Source organism: Thunnus thynnus, chromosome 4 (genome assembly GCF_963924715.1).
Source record: "Thunnus thynnus chromosome 4, fThuThy2.1, whole genome shotgun sequence".
Lineage (NCBI taxonomy): Eukaryota > Metazoa > Chordata > Actinopteri > Scombriformes > Scombridae > Thunnus > Thunnus thynnus.
In genome coordinates, this window is record NC_089520.1 from 19,753,542 (window position 1) to 19,774,429 (window position 20,888).

At 40.2% G+C, this 20,888-nt stretch overlaps 3 protein-coding genes across 4 annotated transcripts; 2 read left to right on the forward strand and 1 right to left on the reverse strand.

Moving 5' to 3' along the window:
- The first annotated feature begins 578 nt into the window (after window positions 1–578).
- Window positions 579–4,253, forward strand: zgc:112334 (uncharacterized protein LOC619199 homolog). Its single transcript, XM_067588589.1, has 11 exons — window positions 579–785; window positions 1,440–1,547; window positions 1,639–1,735; window positions 1,827–1,961; window positions 2,061–2,259; window positions 2,494–2,625; window positions 2,790–2,889; window positions 2,986–3,157; window positions 3,426–3,570; window positions 3,684–3,738; window positions 3,858–4,253. Exons 1-11 carry the CDS (start codon window positions 723–725, stop codon window positions 4,002–4,004), a joined length of 1,353 nt encoding a protein of 450 aa, XP_067444690.1. The 5' UTR covers window positions 579–722; the 3' UTR covers window positions 4,005–4,253.
- A 746-nt stretch (window positions 4,254–4,999) lies between these two features.
- On the reverse strand, window positions 5,000–7,953 carry ndufaf3 (NADH:ubiquinone oxidoreductase complex assembly factor). The gene is made up of 5 exons (XM_067587281.1): window positions 7,828–7,953; window positions 5,977–6,172; window positions 5,825–5,891; window positions 5,632–5,732; window positions 5,000–5,547 (listed from the first exon to the last, which is right to left on the reverse strand). The coding sequence occupies exons 1-5, from the start codon at window positions 7,914–7,916 to the stop codon at window positions 5,440–5,442; spliced, it is 561 nt and encodes a 186-aa protein (XP_067443382.1). The 5' UTR covers window positions 7,917–7,953; the 3' UTR covers window positions 5,000–5,439.
- A 1,147-nt stretch (window positions 7,954–9,100) lies between these two features.
- LOC137181519 (NCK-interacting protein with SH3 domain-like) lies at window positions 9,101–20,766 on the forward strand. 2 transcript variants are annotated; one of them, XM_067587287.1, is made up of 13 exons: window positions 9,101–9,520; window positions 10,438–10,550; window positions 10,649–10,859; window positions 12,451–12,526; window positions 12,744–13,288; window positions 14,849–15,019; window positions 15,736–15,822; window positions 16,018–16,156; window positions 16,282–16,362; window positions 17,319–17,447; window positions 18,185–18,274; window positions 18,377–18,549; window positions 19,010–20,766. In XM_067587287.1, exons 1-13 carry the CDS (start codon window positions 9,350–9,352, stop codon window positions 19,232–19,234), a joined length of 2,211 nt encoding a protein of 736 aa, XP_067443388.1. In that variant the 5' UTR covers window positions 9,101–9,349; the 3' UTR covers window positions 19,235–20,766. The 2 variants fall into 2 exon arrangements, with proteins under 2 accessions (XP_067443388.1, XP_067443389.1); XM_067587288.1 differs by having other exon boundaries at window positions 9,111–9,520; window positions 12,747–13,288.
- Window positions 20,767–20,888: the final 122 nt, after the last annotated feature.

Consider the following 20,888-nt stretch of genomic DNA (forward strand, 5'->3'; position numbering starts at 1 on the left):
TTGATTCAGTGCTTCAGAAAGTTTAGTTTCCTCCATCACTATTCACGGGTACTTTCACTTTAATCCGGTGTATCTGAAACTGCTCTACTCACCTACCTGATGGGTACTTGAGTTTTATGTAGCAGGTCTTTATCAGAAGAGTTTTCGTATATATGCTATGATGCACAGCAGACGCTTTTACTGACTGTAATTTAATGTTACAGTTTCTGGGTTCATGTTGTTGTGTTTGGCATTACATACACAAGTGTGAACATATTATAACACACACACACACACACACACACACACACACACACACACACACACACAGTCATGTTTCCATCACTGTGACATTACATTGACACCTTTATATCAAGTCTTCACCCTAAAATTAATGATTGACGTTATCTGGACCTGCTGTTTGTCACCAAAAGGGAGGCGAGTCCCCGCATGTGAATGTGTAAACAGATTTGTGTCCCCACAACATGAGGAATATCTGGTGCACACACACACGCACGCACACACACACACACACACACACACACACACACACACACACACACACACACACACACACAGAAGAGTGCCAGTCTTAAGAGGATTACTGCAAAGATGAACACAAAGCAATTACTGTCACTTATCGTCATACCTGTTTTTCTCTCTGTGATATACATGCACATGCCCACACACACACTCACACACTCACAACACTGCAACAGGCTGCAAGACTGAGAAACTGAGAAATGAGTGGAGAGGCTGATAAGATGCAGGAGTATGATATTATAGTGCTGGGAACTGGACTAAAGGTAAGAAAACTTGTGTTTGTTGTAAGATAGTTTGAGGCATATGAAAAAAAAAAAAGTCAGTTCACTCTGAGGACCATTCAGTTCAGTAACTGGAATCTATAGCTACAAAAGAGTTGTAGCCCCGCAAAATAAGGAGGTGTAGTTTTTTGTGGAGTCTGCATGTAGATAATTGTTAAGATTTATGTTTTTATTCTAAATACAAAGAGATAATTTTTGTGCTTTCATCACAACTGATGTAATTTATACCAGAACCCAAATTCTGCTCACCAGAGACACAAATTTACTTCACCACAACTTCAATTTTACAAACGCCTAAAGTTTTAACTATGATTAAAAGGAGTCCCATGAGTTTGTAGGTGCTAAGAAATGAATTACCCTTCAGGACAATCAACATCTTATCCATTACCATCATCAAATTATTCAGAGAGACAAATATACTGAATGACCAGTTCTTTACTCCCTCAGCTGTTCTCCCTTTTATCATATAAGTGTTAATACCACAATTTACACATCTCTATGTAGACCTACTGAGCTCCTGTTGGCTGTTAAAGGGATTTAGAGACATTAAATGACATCAAATCATTGTGCTTGTCCTGATCTGAGTAACAACTGCTGACACCATTCGACCCGCTAACTGAACCCTGTTTTTCTCAGGAATGTATCCTTTCTGGTTTGATGTCACAAAGTGGGAAAAAGGTTCTTCACATTGACAAGAATCCTTACTATGGAGGAGAGAGTGCATGTCTTTCTCCCCTTGAGGAGGTAACACATCAGCAGTCATGCATATTTCCTCTATCATAAAAAAGGATGATGTTATATTGTGATTGTTTGATTTGTTTGATTTTATTTGCAGCTGTACAAAAACTTTAAGGTTCGAGGTCCTGCTAAATCTATGGGCCGTGGAAAAGAGTGGAATGTTGATCTTATCCCCAAATTTTTTCTTGCCAATGGTAAGAGGCTTATGTTGTTCATCTGAAGTGCAGTTCATACAGTAGTAGGATTTTTTTTACTGTACATGAGTCATATGTTGTGTGTGTTTAGGTCAGCTGGTTAAAATCTTGGTGCATACTGATGTTACTCGATATCTGGACTTCAGACTCATTGAAGGCAGCTACATATACAAAGCAGGCAAAGTGCACAAAGTCCCTGCCACAGAGGAAGAAGCCCATGCTTCAGGTAGCCTGTCAAGATGAGATGTAATTTTTAAAGATATTTTTCCTTGCAGATTTGTATCCCCTTTTTAAAAAAATGTTTAAAAAAAAACATATATTTCAGATCTGATGGGCATGTTTGACAAGAGAAGGTTCAGGAAGTTGCTGCTCTTTGCCCTCAACTTTGATGCGAGAAACCCTCGGACCTACCAGGACGTAGATCCTGACAAAACGACCACACGAGACCTCTTCTGTCGCTTTGACCTTGGACTGGATGTCATAGAGTTCACAGGTCACGCCATCGCCTTACACAGCACTGAGAGGTCAGTCAAAAGAACTGATGCAAACCAGATACGACTAAGATCAAAGATCCCCTCCACAAAACTTTAGCGGATGAATGTGAAAACAGCCCTCTAGTGTCAAACTCTGCACATACATAATTTTGTACAGTAAAGTTAAACATTACACTGTAGAAACAAGAAGAAAAACACATTTTTGAGTGGAGGGGTACTTAAATAATCACAGATAATCCAAACTCTCTCCTGGTGTCCCTGTAGTTACCTGGACCAGCCCTGTGTGGAGACCATCAAACGGATCAAGCTGTACTCTGAGTCTCTGGCACGCCACAACACCAGCCCGTACATCTACCCAGTGTACGGGCTGGGCGAACTACCGCAGGGATTTGCCAGGTCACACTGAAAAACATATCAGTACTGTATTGTAGATAATATTCATGTAGATTAACTGAAAGAAAGAAATGACTCAGATTTCTCTCTGAATACTCTCTAAAAACAGCTCCAGTTAGATTTTTTTCATCAGTGCATTTTATTCAACCGGCTTCTGTGTGTTTCAGACTGAGTGCAGAGTACGGAGGAACTTTCTTGTTGAACAGAGCAGTGGATGAGATTGTGATGGACAACGGCAAAGTGAAAGCTGTGAAATCTGAGGGGAAGGTAAGTGGATTTAGGTAGAAGTCAGGAGGAATTTGAGAACATGTCCAGTGGTGTTGAAGTGCACATAATGACTCCTCATTTTTCTCTCTTTAACAGCTGTTCCACTGCAAACAGCTGATCTGTGATCCCAGCTACGTTCCCAATCGAGTGAGGAAAGTGGGACGTGTCATACGGGTCATCTGTTTGTTAAACCATCCAGTTAAAAACACCCACGAGGCAAACTCCTGTCAAATCATCATCCCTCAAACACAACTCAACAGGAAGTCAGGTATTTTTGACTCTCACAGATACATAACAGGTTTATTTCCGGTGTTTACATGAGATCATATTGTTATTACCAGATTAAAATGAACATTTATTAATTTGGCCAATGATTTTGTTCAAAGTGATTAACGTGCACATCATATTATAAGACATATATGTGTTTGCATGTAATGTAGTTCACATATTCTTTGGTAATAAACGATTTTGGTTGAATTTTAACAATGAAAAATTGATTATTATTCACAGACTACCCCTTTTTTTTGTCCATGCAGACATTTTCATATCTGTAGTGTCCTATGCTCACAATGTGGCCTCAGATGGGATGTACATCGCCACAGTGAGCACAACCGTAGAAACCAGCAACCCAGAGAAAGAGGTGCAGCCTGGCCTGGAGCTTCTCGAGCCCATCATGCAAAAGTAGGTTATACTAGTAAAGTAGGCTTAATTTAATTGTTTATTTTTTCATGGATGAATCAGTGAAATTATGGTGATTTATCTGACTGGATGTCCTGTCATCATGTTGAATCCAGGTTTGTCTCAGTCAGCAACCAGCTAGTTCCCAACGAAGATGGAAAAAAGAGTCAGGTAATGAAGGGTTTCTTCCAAAATATTTTCTCTACAAATAAAATAAAATAAAAAGGGTTTGGAGTGTGGTGGGTTCAGTCTGAGTGACAGATTTCTCCTCTCTCCTCTGTCTTCACTAGATTTTTGTGTCTCGTTCGTATGATGCCACCGACCACTTTGAGACTGAATGCGAGGACATCAAGGACATGTACCACCGGATCACAGGAGCAGAACTCTGCCTCGGAGGATCAGAGAGACACCAGTCATACAACTCTGACGACGACTGAGGAAGACTTTCATAAGGACCAGTGACATCAGGAACTCCAGGACCAAATGATTCAACAGCTGGAAGGCCATAATGACATAATGGATGATTATACTGCACAGCTGTGAAGTGTTATGTAGTGTGTAGGGTCAGTGAGTGTGCTATGTAAATGTTGAACATCTGTTTTTACCTCTTAATTTGTTTGCTATAATTCCCCCCCTTTGTAAAATTCTGTAAAACATGATGTTGTTGAGTAAAAGTTTTGAAAGCATCTTTGTCTTTTGTCAATCCTTTAGGTTTGACTATAAGAAATTCATATCTCTAATTATTCTGTAGTTTTTATTGCTTATACCAACAAAATAAGATCTCAGGTACACTGACTGTGACAATCATTAGTGGAATAGAGGAAGTCCTCTTACATTTGTCTGGAAATTACAGCCCACTTTTGAAACTGAAATTACAATTACTTTATTATTTTTCTTTATATGGACACCGGCACCAGTTTGATTGGAAATGCTGCTTATTTTTTTCCCTTTAAGCTTCAATCAGTGCGACTACTACAGCAGCAGCAGGTGAAAGTAATCCCACGGCAGCCTGCATATGCGTGACAACGACACTGTGCCCGTGGCAAGAAGGCAGATGATTAGAGATGATTCACAGTGATGTGTAGAGGATTTGTGGATTCTCTTATCTATGGAGCTTATATGTGAGAAGGACAAAGCCACTGAATTATGTCATATCCTGCACACACAGCTCTCTGGTGGCCGCCCTGCTGGAAGCCGAGGACAGACAGACGCACAGATTTAAGAGGCTTATCTAAATGAAGGACAGTCACCACTGCCACCTCGGGTAGACGGCTGGAACATATTCACATGTATACATGTTTACTTTTTTATATACAGATGCCTTTCAAAGACAGCAGCCACTCTTCCTTGTGTCTATTTAAAATGATAAAGATGCATTTAGATTTTACATATATACAAATATACTATGCAGGAAAAACACACGACACATGAGTTGGTGTTTGTTTGCATGTAAATCATTTAAATACATATTTTATACACTTGTGCTTATATACAAGAAAACAGTGACACTTAATTACAGTTTAATTCTGCATCACTGGTGTCCACACTTGACTACATTCACCTGAATGTGCAAACACACATTTTAACACTGCTGTTATGTTTATGTACAAACTACATTTTGAGTTCTTGAAATGGTAGCCGGAGAACCAACAACATTATTACATAAAACTATTGTCAAACATTTGAGCAGGATCTAAAACTGGCAGCGGATCAATAAAAATAACCAAATATCGGAGCTGGACATCAGTAAGTTTGTTTCTTTGGGAGCTTGATGCAGAAGAAAAATAACCATCACACAGGCCTGAGATCATTCATGGACGTGTAACCTCTATCTGCAGGAAACAGTTCTAGTTTCTGTTCACATCAGAACACCTATTCCTTTGTCACGTCCAGAGCTGTGCTGATCGGTGGAGGGATCAGACCAGCAGCTGCTATTCTTCGCTCACTAGTCAGGAAGTTGAAGGTGGCACATGCATTTGGCTGAAAAAAGAAAAACAGAGGGCTCAATTACTTTTTACAGTCACAGGAAGGGTATATGCACTCTCTACAGTGGGTGTACTTTACCGTGTCTTGCACCTCCACAGCAATGCCTTTTTTCTTCAGTAGCGCCAACACTGAGGGATTAATTCGTTCAAGTCGTGCGCCTGTGCCCAGCACAAGAATCTCTGCATAAGTGAGAAAATAAGACAAATAATATTCATCAGGATATGGTCTTACTTTTTGTAAGAGATGCCACAAATTATGTTTTCATTTTTACCTATTCTGGGTTCAAGCATGTGGAAAAGTGACACGCTTTCTTCTGTGATGTCTTTATAACTGCCAACCTACGGAGAAACACAGATAGTTTCTAAACTACAAACAAAGCAGCACATGCGACCAGAAACTAAGACTTGTGAATATTTATCTTACATTCCACTGCAGGATAGCAGGAGGCAACACAGCGCACGGCCCAAACACTTTGTTGCCGTCGATGTTGAATCCTCGGGAACTGTAGCTGTTGATCATGACCCCGCTGTCCGGCTCCTTCTGCATGACGGACACTGTGGTACGCTGGTACATCTCATCATCACTGGGACCCAGTCGATGACCACGAGACAGAAATGGGCTGGAACAAAAGACAGATAAACCTAGTTACATCCAATACCATATTAAGTATAGAAGACTGATGGTTTTCTATTATTATTATTGTCATAATTGTTATTGTAAAGAATTGCTTGTGACCTGAAAAATTATGTAATTATGCATTGATTGGACCATGACTTTATATTTCACAAAAATCAGGCTGCACAGCAGAGCTGTTGCCATATGGCCTTGTTTAAAAGCCAGAAATCTAATGCCAACCTACTGACAGGGCCGACAGCCAGAGGCTTTAACGCCTGCTTCTACAGAAAGGAGGCAGCCAAGGAACAAACATGTCTGCTTGCCTCAGGAGTCAGGGCAAATTTTAGCACATTCTCACAGTTTATCTCCCTGAGTTTTACAAAAAACCACAAGCAAGATCAGCAATTCTCTGTTTCTGGGATGTGATGCTCTGCACCTTCTTGTCAGCTGCTGTTTCATCAGCAGTGGACTGGAGAGGTGAAGTGACCTGAAGACAACGTTAATGTAACAAATAACTCCACCAGATGGAGACAGAGATGCTGTCTGACGGCAAACAGCCTGAACAAGGTTTGGTCCAAAAGGGAATCTTTCATTATTGTTTTTTTAAAACCATGAATTAACCTCAACTGAACCATGAACATAAATCAACAGGAGTAAAGACACACTCACATTACAATACAAATGTCAAGTTTGCTTTTAAACACATGTGAGCAGGATGCTGCTGGATTAAACATCACGTTCCCTCATGTAAGAATAATCTATAAAAAATAACATTAAACAAGGCAACATCCAGTATAACATTGAATTAACAGACAGACAAAAGACTTATGATTGTACTCATGTTCTCACTGCTACTGTCTCTACACAAAACATTATGAATCTGAATAAACTAGTGAGGAGGAACGAAAAAAATGATCAAAAAAATTCTCACACAGAGTGAAGTATCAGTCCTTCTGTGTAAATAATGACGAATACCGTACATCATAAGGATCACCACACATTTTAAAGCCAGGTGGAGAGGTCAGACTTTGCACCTGATCTCTGAGAGAACTGTTGTATCGGTTAACTGTGGTCTCTAAATGTATTTATTATATGTAAAGTGTGGTCTCTAGCTCTCATTACTTTATTAACATTAAAATAAACAGTAAATTAACAATTTTGATAATCAATTAATTGTTTAAGTCATTTATCAGGTAAAAGGGCCAAGTTTCTCAAATGTGAAGATTTTCTTGTTTTCAGTTGTTTTTAATTTTGTATAAGTGTGGCGTTCTTCACTATTTTTCTGTCATTTTCTAGACCTTGTGATTAGTCAGTTATTACCAATTTATTTTGAAAGGATATTAAAGGATAATAATAGTGTGATTAATCGATAATAAAAATGACGGTTAGTTGCAGGTCTAATAATAAGGCAGTTATGACTCACAGTGATCCACAGAAAATTACCGAGTTTGTTTTTTCTTGGAATAATGGTATTAAAAACATTATTTACTCTAGAATGCAACATAACAAAAACTTGTATAATAATGCCAGTGTTTCATAATAACATGACTTTGCTGTGCTCGTCTCTCAGGCTTCACACAGAGGGGAAATATCGGCCAATTATTTCATCGACCTGAGTTTAATCCTTCAGCCGAAATTAATCTGATAAATCTACGTTACCTTGAGAAAGCAGGTACAGCTCTGGAGGAGAAGAGAGGACCCTGAGTTGATCTCTGCAGGAGGAGTCTCGCACAAATCGCAGCGGCCATGTTGACTGTTAAGCAACCAGTGACAGCAGGGGGAAGGATTTCTATGTAACACCAGCCTACCGTTTCCGGTGTTGTATGACGCAAAATCGAACGATTTCTGGTCAAAAAGCTTTAAGCTTTAAAAAAAAATTAAATAAATAAATATTTAAAAAATAAATAAATAAAATAAATAAAATTTAATTATTTTTTTTTTTAGAATTTCTATCAATTTAGCATATTCAGATTAGTATTAATATGTAGTAAAACTGTACAAGTTGAGCTTTTACAATAACTGTGTTAACCTCGGTTTTACTGATTTTTTTTTTTTTTTTTTTTAATTTTTCATATTTTGTTCGGTAGACCTATTTATCTTCTGTTCTGCCGCTCATATTGTGGCCTGTGTCTTATATTGAGCTCTGCATGACTGTGTGAAAAAAATGTGTGCATTATTTTTGGTTTGACTTTCTAATCATATATAGATAAGACATAATTTGCTTACAGTGTGACTGAATGGAGGCTTTAAAACAGGTCTGCATTCAGCTTTAACTCATCACAGTCTACGTATAACTCATTAACTGTATATGCTATAATGAGCTTAGTCACAGTCAAACAGTCACCATTTTTAAATTTTAATGGAGTTTGTACAGATGCTGTGTTATAAATATAATGAGAATCTTTAATTATAAATTGAACATATTTTCATAATGAGCCTTTAGCTGGTTAGTGTGTAATACTGTACTAATACAATATAGTTTGTTTACATGTGCTGTATTAAAATGTGGCTAAATGGACCTCTATAGACTTCTATATAACTTGTCAACTGTACATGTCATTATAAAAAGCTCATGTGTAGTTGTTCAGTGTGCAATAATTAGCCTTTTACATTTTTAATGGAGTTTGCACTGTAAACATATTCTGAGTTATGAGTACAATGGGACTGAAAGGCTCTATTATTCATAGACTCATGTCATCATAAGCTTATGTTCAGTGATCAGGGTACAACTGAAAATTTGAAAATATGAATGGCATTTTTACTATATACAATTAATATAAACACAAATAACCATGGATTGTTTTTAAAGTTATGAATATTGAAATTATACAAAGAATGTCACATTTAAAACAGTATTATAACCGTAAAAAAAGGAGGATAATCTCACTAATTTAAGGGATCAAAGGTCATTAAGAGCTCTGCCTTTGATTAAGGTGTCTGGGGGCGTGTTGCGTTCAGGGAACAGCAGCGCCCCTCTGCGGCGTTCACTGGCAGCTCTCGGGTCAGGTGATCCGGGCTACATTGTAAATAGACAGCAGCGATCCGCCGGGGCCATGCCTTCGTAGCCTCTATAAACCGCCTCCAACAGAGCAAGTCTTTCCACTCGGAGACTCCTTATCTTCCGACAGCGGTTGTCCATCTGTTTCGAGTCATTTCGGCGTGTTAAAGTGTTTTGTGAAGCATGTACCGCTCTCTGTACGCCTTCCGATCAGCGGAGCCCAACTCGCTGCACTTCTCGGCCGGAGAAAGCTTCCTAATCCTGGAGAGGAGCAACAAACACTGGTGGCTGGGGTCCCGCTGCAGCTCGGGGGAAACCGGCTACATCCCCGCTTCATACATCGAAAAAATACAGGTGAACAGCACTTTCTGACTCAGCTGACTGTCTGTTTTTCTCTCAGTGGACATATACGACGACTGTGTGTCGCATCCTGAGATAGTGAATGCGTAGTAAGGGTTGAATTGATGGGATAGAGAGAGACAGTTCCCGTGTAACTGTATATATGTGCTGCAGTGCAGGCCGTGTTGAAGCTGGCTGCTGATTATTGTCAATGGGGGAAAAAATGCATGCTTGCAGAAGAACCCATAAATTATTGGAAGGGTTGCATTATGTAGAGGGACATGGCCTTCTGCACTGCAGCTGCTCACTGCGACAGAGAGGAGATAGGACAGGAAAGGATGGGACATGACAGGACAGGATGAGACAGAATAAGATGGGACAGAAAGACAGTAAATCGTTTCTGCTCCAATTAAAACCATCTGCTCCTATTTCTATTTCTTTATTCTGTTATCAATAATCACTGTCAACCAGCCTTCTCCTCTTTGTTTTATAGGTGCTGCTCCTTTCTACACAGCTTTTGCTTTTTGCTTCCAGTCACACCCACATTTACTCCACACTGAACTGACTCCTTCTTCCAAGGATCCAGACTTACAGTGAACTAGTCGTAGCATGTATTTTCCTAAAATCACAGGCTCACACACTGACAGGATAGGAATGCTCTCTCCTGTTGTTAATGACATTGGCTGTGGAGGTTTAATGAGGCTGAATCTGAGGCCTCACTGAGCACGTGCGACACTGCTTAAAAGGCTGTTTTTGTTAGATAACTGTCCTAGTTTTGTTTTTGTTTTTTTTTTCTGCCTCCAGTCATGCATGTCCCTAAGCCACAATTTAGTTTAAAGTTTAATAATTATGCATGCTGCCATGTGGATGAATATTTAATTTGTTCATCTCTTCTTTTTTTTTTTTTCTTTTTTCCGCTTTCTGTCTGCCAGGCTCCAGAGCAGGATGAGGTGTTGCAGTCTATTGACAGAGCGATCGAAGGCATCCATAACGTGGCCTTAAAAAACGGAGGCAAATACAATCTGGAGCAGCGAGATGTTCTACAGTGAGTGTTAAAAAAACCCAAAAAAACACAACTTGAAATAGTCAGATAGCGAATCCATATTTCGTTGCATATGAATCCTCGATCCCTCTCTGTTACAGGAAGCTGATCCATCACAGAAAGGAGACTCTTGCACGACGGAGTTCCTCTTCCTCCGGTCATAAACAAGGCCTCCCATCTTCCAGCAGTGACATATCTCTCAGTCAGACCCCTCCTCCACCCAATGGCCTTAACCGAGACTACGGACGACAGGGAAGCGTGCCAATATCAGGAAGCATGGACAATATGCAAGCAGAGCAGGGGTTTTATCAGGTTACACAGTCACACAGTGCACACACACACACACAAAAACACACAATATGCCACCAAACTGTGCTAAATGTAGTGAATTTCATTTTTGTAACTCTTGCTTCTATGACCGGATTAACACCAGCCCCCTGTGTATGTCACCGGTCCAGGTTCTCATTAAGTCCAGAGCACACAGTAGTACTAAGTACCCTTTCATCCACACTAATGGTCATTCTCCAAATGTGTTAATTGAAATGGATTTTACACTGGATGCCACTGAGCACTACTAATCAAGGCTGCAGTTGTTTTTCTTATACAAGACATTGTGATCCGATTCAGTGTTTAGACTCTTGTTTTTCAGTTCAGGTTCTCCTTTCAGTCAGTTTGGTCAAGTTTGCATTTGAACTATTGTAGTATTTAGTAATTATTATTACTATGATATAAGAGATAATACAAGACAATGCTTTTATTATTATTATTATTATCACTCAAAGCTGCACATTCAAAACAGTTATCCATTACTTTTTTTCTACTTAAAGAAACCAAACAAAAACAGACAGTTTTGGAAATTTATTTTTTTCAGACAGTCCTGTTGATGAGTTTTTTTGCAGCTCCATTTCCATGTTGCTATTTGAGCCTTATATAAAGCCCATTTTGCCCATTTTTATTCCATTTGAGCTTCTTGCAGTCTCAACATTTGTGTCAGTTTTTCCATTAGGAAGATTTCTTCAACAGTTGTCAGCCGGTGGTCTTTCTTTTCCCCCAGTTTCTTGTAATAGCTTTTTTTTTACTTGTTATTAACAGTATTTTAATCAAGTATCTGTTGCCTCCCATTACACTTTTCTTTACAGAAATTATATAGATACAGTGCCATACAACTCGTATGGACTTTATAGCCTCGTATGTGTTGCAACATTTTACATTTCCCAGAACAAAGTTATTATATCCAAACAATATGTGAGTGATCAACATCAAATGATCCACACATATGTCGTCTATTATAACTTTCTTTTATCTATCTATCTAATTTGAATTCTCTCAGTCCCAGTGTGTGTTGTTCAGGTGTTACGACTGACTGAGGTTGGTTTGTTGGTGCATCCTCTGCAGTCAGCCTGTTGTAGCTGGTGGTTTATTATTATGAGAATAATTAATATACTCAAAATCTGCCTCGCACCAAATTGTAATCCTATTTATTTTCCTCCTAAACACAGATATGTGTATTTACCAAATCATAGTTTCTATTATTTAAATTTAGTTTTGGGTGGGAATCACTGCTGTACATGATAACTTCATTATTTGTCCAGAAACCAACCGGTACTTCTATGCTGTAATGATATTTCCTGCCCCGGATATCCTGTGTGCCAATTACTTTGTGGTAACTTTGATTAAACGCAAACTTATGTAAAAATATGCACCATATGAGCACAATATAAACTAAAGTGTTAACCGCTCTTAAAACCATATTTTTTAAGGCAATAATGCTGGACTTGCCTTTGTTGATATTTTACTTTTCTGTGACAAATTTGAAATTAGTGGACCTGGGGCTTTTCTCTGGGGGTCAGTTGCCCACTTTGCTCGGTTGGTAATCCAGTCTTGCCTGTGTCTTCTCCTGCAGGTGCCTCCTCAGCCTCGACGTGCGGCTCCGATCACCCCTCCTCCCCCCGAGAAACAGCGAAACAGCCGGCGTCCAGGTTAGTGAGCAGCAGCACGGACTTATTACTTACAACCATATTACAGTGTTACTGTAGACGGTGTTTTGCTGATGCTACCTGCTGCAGCTCTACACTTCACAAACATACTCTATTCTTAGTCATGTCATTCCCGTTCTCTCTTCTCTCTGTAACTGGAGCTCTCTCTCTCTCTCTCTCTCTCTCTCTCTCTCTCTCTCTCTCTCTGTGTCCCTCTCAGCAGAGCCGGAGGTCCCCTCCAGAGTGTCCTCTCTTCCTCCGTCTCCAGGCCCCTCCCTCTCTATCAGCACCACCTCTATAGAGTCCGGCTCCTCCCACTCACTGGTCTCCTCTGATGTCAGTCTGCCGAGTGTTTCCAGCACCCCCCCTCCCCCAGTGCCATCCCGTGTGAAGCCCCCTGCACCGCTCTTAAGCATACTGCCCTCTGACTCCCCTCCTCAGCCAGCTCCAGCGAAGAAGAGCCCCGCTCCGCAGCCTCCACAGCCCACCCCCACTTTACAGCTCGCTGTAGAGGACCAGCCGGAGAGTGAGTGGCCTGTTGCCCCCCCCTCTGTTGCTGAAAGCCCTCCTGGCAGCCCCACTACCTCCGAGCCGGTTTCCATGACTATTGGGGCCGAATTGATCGAGCTGGTACGGAAGAACACGGGCTTGAGTTACGGGCTGTCGCGGGTCGCCGTCGGCGTGGTGGTCGGCCATCTGCAGACCGCCTTACCTCAAGCCTCCTCTGATTTGGAGCAAGTTCTCCTCTCGCTGGTGGAGAGCAAGGTCAGATTTGTTTTCATTACATCATGTGGATTCAGCACCCTCGCCAGCTTAAAGGAGAATACCAGTGTCGTTTAGAGTTACAGCTCAGTCTGCATTTAGCTGACATTTCTCAGAGTCCTTTTGAAACAGAGGGGACAGTAAATATAATTCACTCATTTCCTGTTTTTAAACGTGAAACCTGCAGTGTCAAACCAAGCTTAAAATTAACTCCTGAGTGTTTCCTGCCAGACATTTCTGCTTCTTCTTCTGCGTATAAGGTGGTTGACAGTGGGCAGTGTGTAATGTAAACAGGTACGGATGAACAGTTTTATTTGCATCTGCATCTGTGTTTTAAAGAGCTTTAAATACTCCGCATGGTCTAGTTAGAAGCAGAGGCAGAAGCAGAAACTGTATTTTGTGTGTGCCAATACAAAAGTGGGTGGGCCATCTTTTCCCAGAAAAACTGACTCATGAAACATTAGAAGAAGAAAAACACTGACAACAGTACAGTCAATAGGTGGTCTGTTATATCCTGTTCAGTCTGAAATACAGTATATTTACACCAGCAAGACCAGCTGCTCATCAGCTCACAACACTGTTAATTAACTATTTATTGCTTGAGATTTAGATGGCACATCCGGGCACACATGCTGCTATGCTGGTGGTTAGAAGCTTCCTCAGTGTGCTTGTAGACGTGAAACACTCACCATTGGCTCACCAAAATTACGATAAAACAAAGTCTTAAACAAAGCAAAATTGAGGGTTGTGCATCGGATCATTTTCAAGCCTGTATACAGTATTTTTAATACTTTTAAAATGAATGATAGAGAATAGCAGAGAAAACAAGCTTTGCACACAGACACCATGATGCAGAGCAGAAGAGCACAAACTTCAAAAACACTGGTATTGTCCTTTTAAAGCTGCTCAATTGATATTTTCATGTTAACAGTGGATAAAATTAAAAGATAGGTTCACATTTTTTGAGTTTTTTTTTAAAAATCTTTTTATCTTTTTTAAGTTTTTAGCACAAAATTCCACTTAATATGTCTGACTTTAGCATTTTTGCAAAGAACAAGAACTGTAGATTTTGTGGGGATATATCCTGTATGGACAGCAGGACCAAGTAGAGTGACCAAACAATGTCAATGTACATGCATGTAAGTATTTTAAGGTAGACTTGGAAAAATGTGAACCTGCAGTATCTTTTTAATAAGTGTAATATGAAAGGGGTCAATAGCAGCGACGGTCGCCACCTCATCTATTTTTTAGTGTCTTTCAGATCGTTTTTGTCTCACAGTTTGTAACGTTACTGTTTTGGTTCACTCTCACCAGCTTGTTGTGGCCAAAAAATCAATTAATGCAGTTATCAATTAATGTTTGTATCAGTGAGAAAAATGTTCAATGTCAGTGAAAGTTATAAGCACACACCTTCCTAAAAGTCTAAATTAAATTTAAAATGCTTGTGGTTCCATGAATGGACAAGGAATGTTTAACAATTTTACACACTTATAAAATATATTTGCACTTGGTAAGTTAAGCTGTAGCTTTGAAAGAGCTACATGTGGTCTCTTGTCTTTGTAGGATTTGGGTGCAGCGCTGCCGCAGGGGCAGGTGTGTCATGACGAACAGCGTCTGGAGGTGATCTTCAGCGACCTCGTCCGTCACCGGGACGACTCCCAGCAGCGGAGCTGGGCGCTCCATGAAGACCACGCTCTCATCTCCTGCTATCTGGAGGAGCTGCTGAAGATACTGGTATGATGCAGCGAGCTATAACTCACTGCAAGGCGTCTGTCTTCTGATGGATTCAGTGTGTTAGAAGGCTTGTAACATCCTGATTGACTGTATCACCCACATAAAGACAGATTTCATAAATGTGCTCTCACTGGGTCATGAGGCAAGATGAGAAAAGGACATCAACACAAAACTGGGTAACTGAGGTTACGCTTCTGATAAATCACAGGTCACTGATATTAGGTCACAACAACTCTTGTGATCCAACATGAGTCATTATGTATTAAAATGGAAAAAAAAAGAGGAAACCCAAGAGGATTTGGGTAAAGTTGTGCCTGGAAAGAGCTGGAAAGATATTAGGGAGTTTCCAAGTTAATATCACTGAATTATCATTTAATATATTATCAAATGTTTCCTCTCTGAATCTATAATCTGTCCACAGGACCCATCCAGATCCTGCTCTAAATACTAGACATGTTTGATAGGATCAGACCAGCTCAGACGAGTTTACAAATCCAACAGTGTGCTTAAAGACTGAGTCTGTAAACTCTTCAGCCTGCCAAATATTCTTTGCTGGCAGTTCGTCCCGACCAAACCTCAAATCAGGGCTGGGATGTCCACATGAGCTCTTAATGGGCTCTATAATCCTCTGGTGTGTCCAGGGACCACAGCTGAAAATGCACTTACGTAGTTATGAAGTTATTACTGCACATCATTGCTGTTTTTTCTTTTCTCAGACTGATGCAGATCCAGAGGTGTGTAAGAGGATGTGCAAAGCCAACCACTGTGAGAATGTGCTTTCTCTGGTGTCATATTATCAGATGGTAAGACATCAATAACTAAGTATGTTATTTTTAAGATACTGTACTTAAAAAAAACAATCTGTGTTTAAGATGCTGATTACATACTCTTCTATGCAAAGCTTCTTGCGGTTTTTAGTCTGGATGTTGAACTTGCATCATTACACTGATAGTATTTGGATGGCGTTGGCTCACTGTTGCCATCATGTGACTGTACAGGAGCATCGTGTGTTATTGCGGCTGCTGCTGCTCAAGGTGTTTGGGGCGATGTGCAGCCTGGATGCTGCTCTCATCTCCACCCTCCTCAACTCCATCCTCGCCATGGAACTGGCCAGAGACTTACAGACTGACACACAAGGTGAAAACATCTCCTTTTCACCTCCTCCTCTTGTTTTTTTTTCTCTCCATATTGTTCACGAGTGATCCACAAGTCAAATGTAACCATAATTACTCCAGTTTTACTTGTGTTTTTTCTTTCCTCAGAGCACCAGAAGATGTGTTACACAGCCTTGGTACTTACTATGATATTCTCAATGGGCGAACAGGTGCCATATCATCACTACGGTAAGAGAAGTCTTGCCGATATTATTGCATTGGCCCGACTGTAAGACGTTTTCCAACAGCTGTGTTTGGAAAGAAATCCTTTAGAGGATACAACACACTTCCACATTCATCACGTTGGGATAGTTTCCCTGAAATATTATTAATCCAAGGAGAAAAGAGTCCTCATCCTTTTTAAGCCTTTTCTCTCACAAAAGTGAAATTAAAGCAGAATATAAATCCCACATTTGAGTATCTTGTCTATCAGTCACACACTCACACTCTCTCCAGTCAGACTCTTGGAAGCGTTTCCTTTTTTTTTGCCTTCAGTTAGTCATTTTGAGCTCCTCATCATCTGTGACAGCAATAATTCTTGGCTGATTCAGCCCGTGCTGTGTAGAAACACAGCACGGGCTGAATCAGCTCGTTTTCAGATGTTGTTTTCATTTGTCATGAATTTGTCTGTTGCAGAAAAACACATTACATGAGCCTTCAGAAACTCCTGCAGTTTAAAATCAGCTAACTTTTAGTGCTGACAGACTCACTATAAATGGACTTGGAGACACTCGCCAGCCGAGCAACATTAAGACATACACACAACCCATAATGCATCAATCTCTGCAGGAGCCGCTGTCACAGCCGTACACTCATTCAAAGAGGATCTCTATTGATGTTAACGTGTAATAGTATGTAGTAATACTTTAGAATAATACATTATCTTATATTCAGGCCTATACAGTGTTTGATGCTGCCATTGTATAGCAACATTTCTGCACATACGTATACTGTTCCTTTTCATATAAAATTATGCCCACAAAAACAGCTGCTTCTTCTAAAACAGTTAAAAACAACTTTGTGTTTAGCTTCATGGCGATGCATTTTCCACGTTATCTTATTTTAAAATATATCTGACATGCATGCATCGAAAGGATACTGCATGCTGTAAATAAGACATAATCTCTCTCCCTTTCTGCTTTCAGAACACTTGAATGCTGACTTTGTTCAGTTCCTGCTGGGTGTGGTGGAGGACGGACTTCCCTCTGATCCCACAGAGCAGCTGCCTGACATCTTCCTGAACCTCCTGCTGGCTTTCAACCTGCACCACACAGGTGAGAGCAGCCTCAGTAGACATTGGGCCTCATGCATGAATGTTTTATTATTTTTCTCTTATATTTGTTCTTGCACAAAGCAATAAGAGGAAGATAAGAAAATCCTACGTGGGATTCAACAAACTCTCTTAACTGCCCGAACTTGTCACAAATCGCTTGTCTCAGCCTGATGAATGGCACCTGTTCATGAGGAGGTGCACATTCGTGAGATGGAATCATTAGCATAATCCACGCCCCTAAAATTGCCATATAAGGCTCCATGTTCTGCTCCGTCTGTGGGCGAGTTTTATTCCTAAAGAGTAAAAACAAACAACTTCAAGTCCCGCTTTCAGAAGAATCAGAAGACAAACACATAACTAATTTAGGGGTGACAGTAGGAGACCCGAAACAATTAGAAAATATGATTCAAGCAAAAATATCATCAGAGCAGCTCTGTGCTGTGACAGAAATAAAGAGGGAATGCTTTGATGTGAAGTTAGATGCTTAAAAAAAGAGAGAAAATTGATGAATGCCACAAATGTTCTTAACTCACTCATACATCCATTTTGAGAACAAATTTGTTTGTACGAGTGTGATTAACAACATGAATGATGGCTCCATTTCATTTAGGTTTATATTTCCATGGCCCTGTGCTTTTCACTATGACAAGTCAAAATGTCTGCCTTATAACGTCTATGAGTACAGTTTATCATTTTACAATAAATACATTTTTTGTGCTGCATATCTACGTCACCCAGCACCCAGTAACAATGTGATCATGGAGGAGCTGAAGAAGAAAAATGTCAAGATTCTGTCGGAGAAAGTTCTGCTGCTTCTGAACAGAGGCGGTAAAATACTTTTATTTCACATTTTTTTACATCCATTCTCAGAGTTCTCTCACTTTTTTACTATTTTACACCATTATTCTCTTTTTCTCCTCTCCTCTCCAGACGACCCCGTCTGTATGTTCAAACACAACCCACCCGCACCGCACTCAGTGCTCAAGTTTCTGCAGGATGTTTTTGCCAGCCGAGAGACCGCTGACATCTTCTACCGCACTGACATGATGGTGATGATTGACATCGCTGTTCGGCAAATATCGGACCTTTCACCTGGGGACAAGGTGAGACCTGGACGCACTTCTCAGCCTTTAAAGGAATAGTTTGACATTTTGGGAAACACCTTTTTTTTTTTTGCTTTTGTGCTGAGAGTTCAGATAAAAGCTTCAACACCACATTGTCTCTCTGCTAAATATGAAGCTGGAGAGAGAAGCCGGTCAGCTTAGCACAAAGAAGGGGAAACAGCTGGCCTGGTTCTGTCCGAAGACAACAAAACCTGTCTACCAACACCCCTAAAGCTCACTGATTAACATGTAATATATTGTTTGTTTAAAGTGTAAAATCAACATTGTGGTTGTGCATCTTTTTGAGACATTTTTTTAAAACTCTGGCTTCATATTAAACAGACAGATAAGAGAGACCTATTGATCTTCTCATCTAACTCTTGACAAGAAAGCCAATAACTGTATTTCCCCAAAATGTCTTTATCCTCCTCTCCCTTTCTTCCCTCTTCCCTGTGTTAAGCTGCGGATGGAGTATCTCTCCCTCATGCACTCAATAATGCGCTCGACGGACTACCTGGAGCACCAGCACCGGCTCTCCGACCTGCAGGGGGCGCTGCAGAGGATCCTCGGGGAGGAGGACGATCCGGGAGAGGACGAAGGGAGCGCCACAGCGAAACAGATGGATAAGCTAATTGTACAGCAGATCTACAAGGAGTTTCCACAGATCTGTGAGAAACAAGACTAACCATATCAGTATCATGCTCACACACTGTAGTCTGCTCCCTTCTACTGCAGGGAGGTACAGTAAAGCTTGAAAAGAGGAGGAACTGACATTTTACAGGGCGCCCTGTATTCTGTGCCAGCAAATCAGTTTTGCCAGTGTTTCCTTGGACTCCACGGCTTCAGCATGCATGTGATGTTGATTTTAACAGAGATTACAGCTTTTCTCTTCTCAAATTATATTTTAAAATGACAAAGGAGTGGGAGGTTCTTTGGTGTGTATTTCAAGAAGGGAAAAAATATGACAAATGCACAAAAAAAAAAAGCTGTGAGGTTTAGTCATACTAGGAGGAAATAGCCAAAAGATAGGTCAAACTTTGGCACTGTTCTCACAGTGAATTCTTAGCAATAATTACCTAAAATAAACCATTTAGCTAACTGTATGTGCCCAAAGTACTGTGAAATTAAAGCAACAGAAACCACAACTAAAACTTATTCTAACCAAAATAACTTTAACCAAACTGATTTTAGAGCAAATTTAAAGTTTGGTGGCAAATTTGTAGTTGTGCTACAAAATGAAAGTGCCATGATTTGAACTGTTGTGAGAAAACTTAATGTGCTTCCCTTTCAGTGGGACCAAACTACTGTGTGTTACTGAGAGCATTATTTTCTTTATAAAAACTGACTTCCTCTTTCATTCACCCTGATATCCATCATACTTAAAAATGAGGTCGAGTAGAACAAGTTGAATGTGACTATTGTTAGTGAGAAAAGCTCACTCTGACTCATGTGTTATCATTACTAAGCTGTTAGCTGAGTAACTCGCTGCTACATATAGAGTCTCTCCTGTGGCTTCGTCTTCAGTTTTCTCAGTCTGGTACTTTTGTCTTTGACTTTTTTTCAAACACTTCAAAATGATTTCTCTGTACTTAGATATGCAAAACTCCTCAAGCATCACAAGTCATTGGCTGAAGAGTTTTTGTCCGTATGCTGCATTCAAACTAACTGTGCTGCAATAAGGCTTTATAACAACTCGTGATATTGCTGTAATATACTGAGTCTTGGCTGATGTGAGCTGTGGCTGCCTCGAGGAGAGAGATGTTCTGCAGTTATTATCTGAGATAATACATTAGTCAGTGTTGTTGATTTACAGTTATGATCTAATGGTTCAACTGAAAATCAAGAGGAGTGAGAGGAAAGACTGGGCATTTATTTGATCTCCTCGTGGTCTAATACTTTAACAGCAAAATATACCTTTCCTTGACTTTTCCTCATTGTGTAGTGATTGATGTTGTTCACCCGTCTTACACTTTAACTGACCTGTTTTTGTTCTCTGTGGCATGGAAACATATTTCCGGGAAGGTTAGACACAATCCAGAAGAGATATCGGTTTTTATTTTGGTGTCCAAACGTTCGTTCATTCATTAATTTGTGTGTCTGTTTACAGCGTGTGTGAGAGAGAGGTGAACGTCCCTCCTTTCCATGATTAACATTGTCTGCAAAAGTGCTACGACTGTGTTATAATAAAACTAATAAAGCTATATTTTAACAGTGGAAGTGGTTGGATTGGTTATTAAGAGGTTGATTATATGACTGGATATTCTGGTGTGTGATTAAAAACTTTAATTCAAAGTTGTGGGAACATTAACTGTTTATCCACTCAGGGCACAATACAACAC

What these genes read in the sequence shown, in the direction of transcription:
- zgc:112334 (XM_067588589.1), top strand. Translation starts at nt 723, where the DNA reads ATGAGTGGAGAGGCTGATAAGATGCAGGAGTATGATATTATAGTGCTG. An exon ending in CTGTGAAATCTGAGGGGAAG is followed by an intron (nt 2,890 to 2,985) that starts GTAAGTGGATTT and finishes TCTCTTTAACAG; the next exon opens with CTGTTCCACTGCAAACAGCT. An exon ending in ACAACTCAACAGGAAGTCAG is followed by an intron (nt 3,158 to 3,425) that starts GTATTTTTGACT and finishes TTGTCCATGCAG; the next exon opens with ACATTTTCATATCTGTAGTG.
- LOC137181519 (XM_067587287.1), top strand. Translation starts at nt 9,350, where the DNA reads ATGTACCGCTCTCTGTACGCCTTCCGATCAGCGGAGCCCAACTCGCTG. An exon ending in TTTCAACCTGCACCACACAG is followed by an intron (nt 17,448 to 18,184) that starts GTGAGAGCAGCC and finishes TACGTCACCCAG; the next exon opens with CACCCAGTAACAATGTGATC. An exon ending in GCTGCTTCTGAACAGAGGCG is followed by an intron (nt 18,275 to 18,376) that starts GTAAAATACTTT and finishes TCTCCTCTCCAG; the next exon opens with ACGACCCCGTCTGTATGTTC.
- ndufaf3 (XM_067587281.1), bottom strand. Translation starts at nt 7,916, where the DNA reads ATGGCCGCTGCGATTTGTGCGAGACTCCTCCTGCAGAGATCAACTCAG. An exon ending in CATGCTTGAACCCAGAATAG is followed by an intron (nt 5,733 to 5,824) that starts GTAAAAATGAAA and finishes TCACTTATGCAG; the next exon opens with AGATTCTTGTGCTGGGCACA. An exon ending in CTGTGGAGGTGCAAGACACG is followed by an intron (nt 5,548 to 5,631) that starts GTAAAGTACACC and finishes TTCTTTTTTCAG; the next exon opens with CCAAATGCATGTGCCACCTT.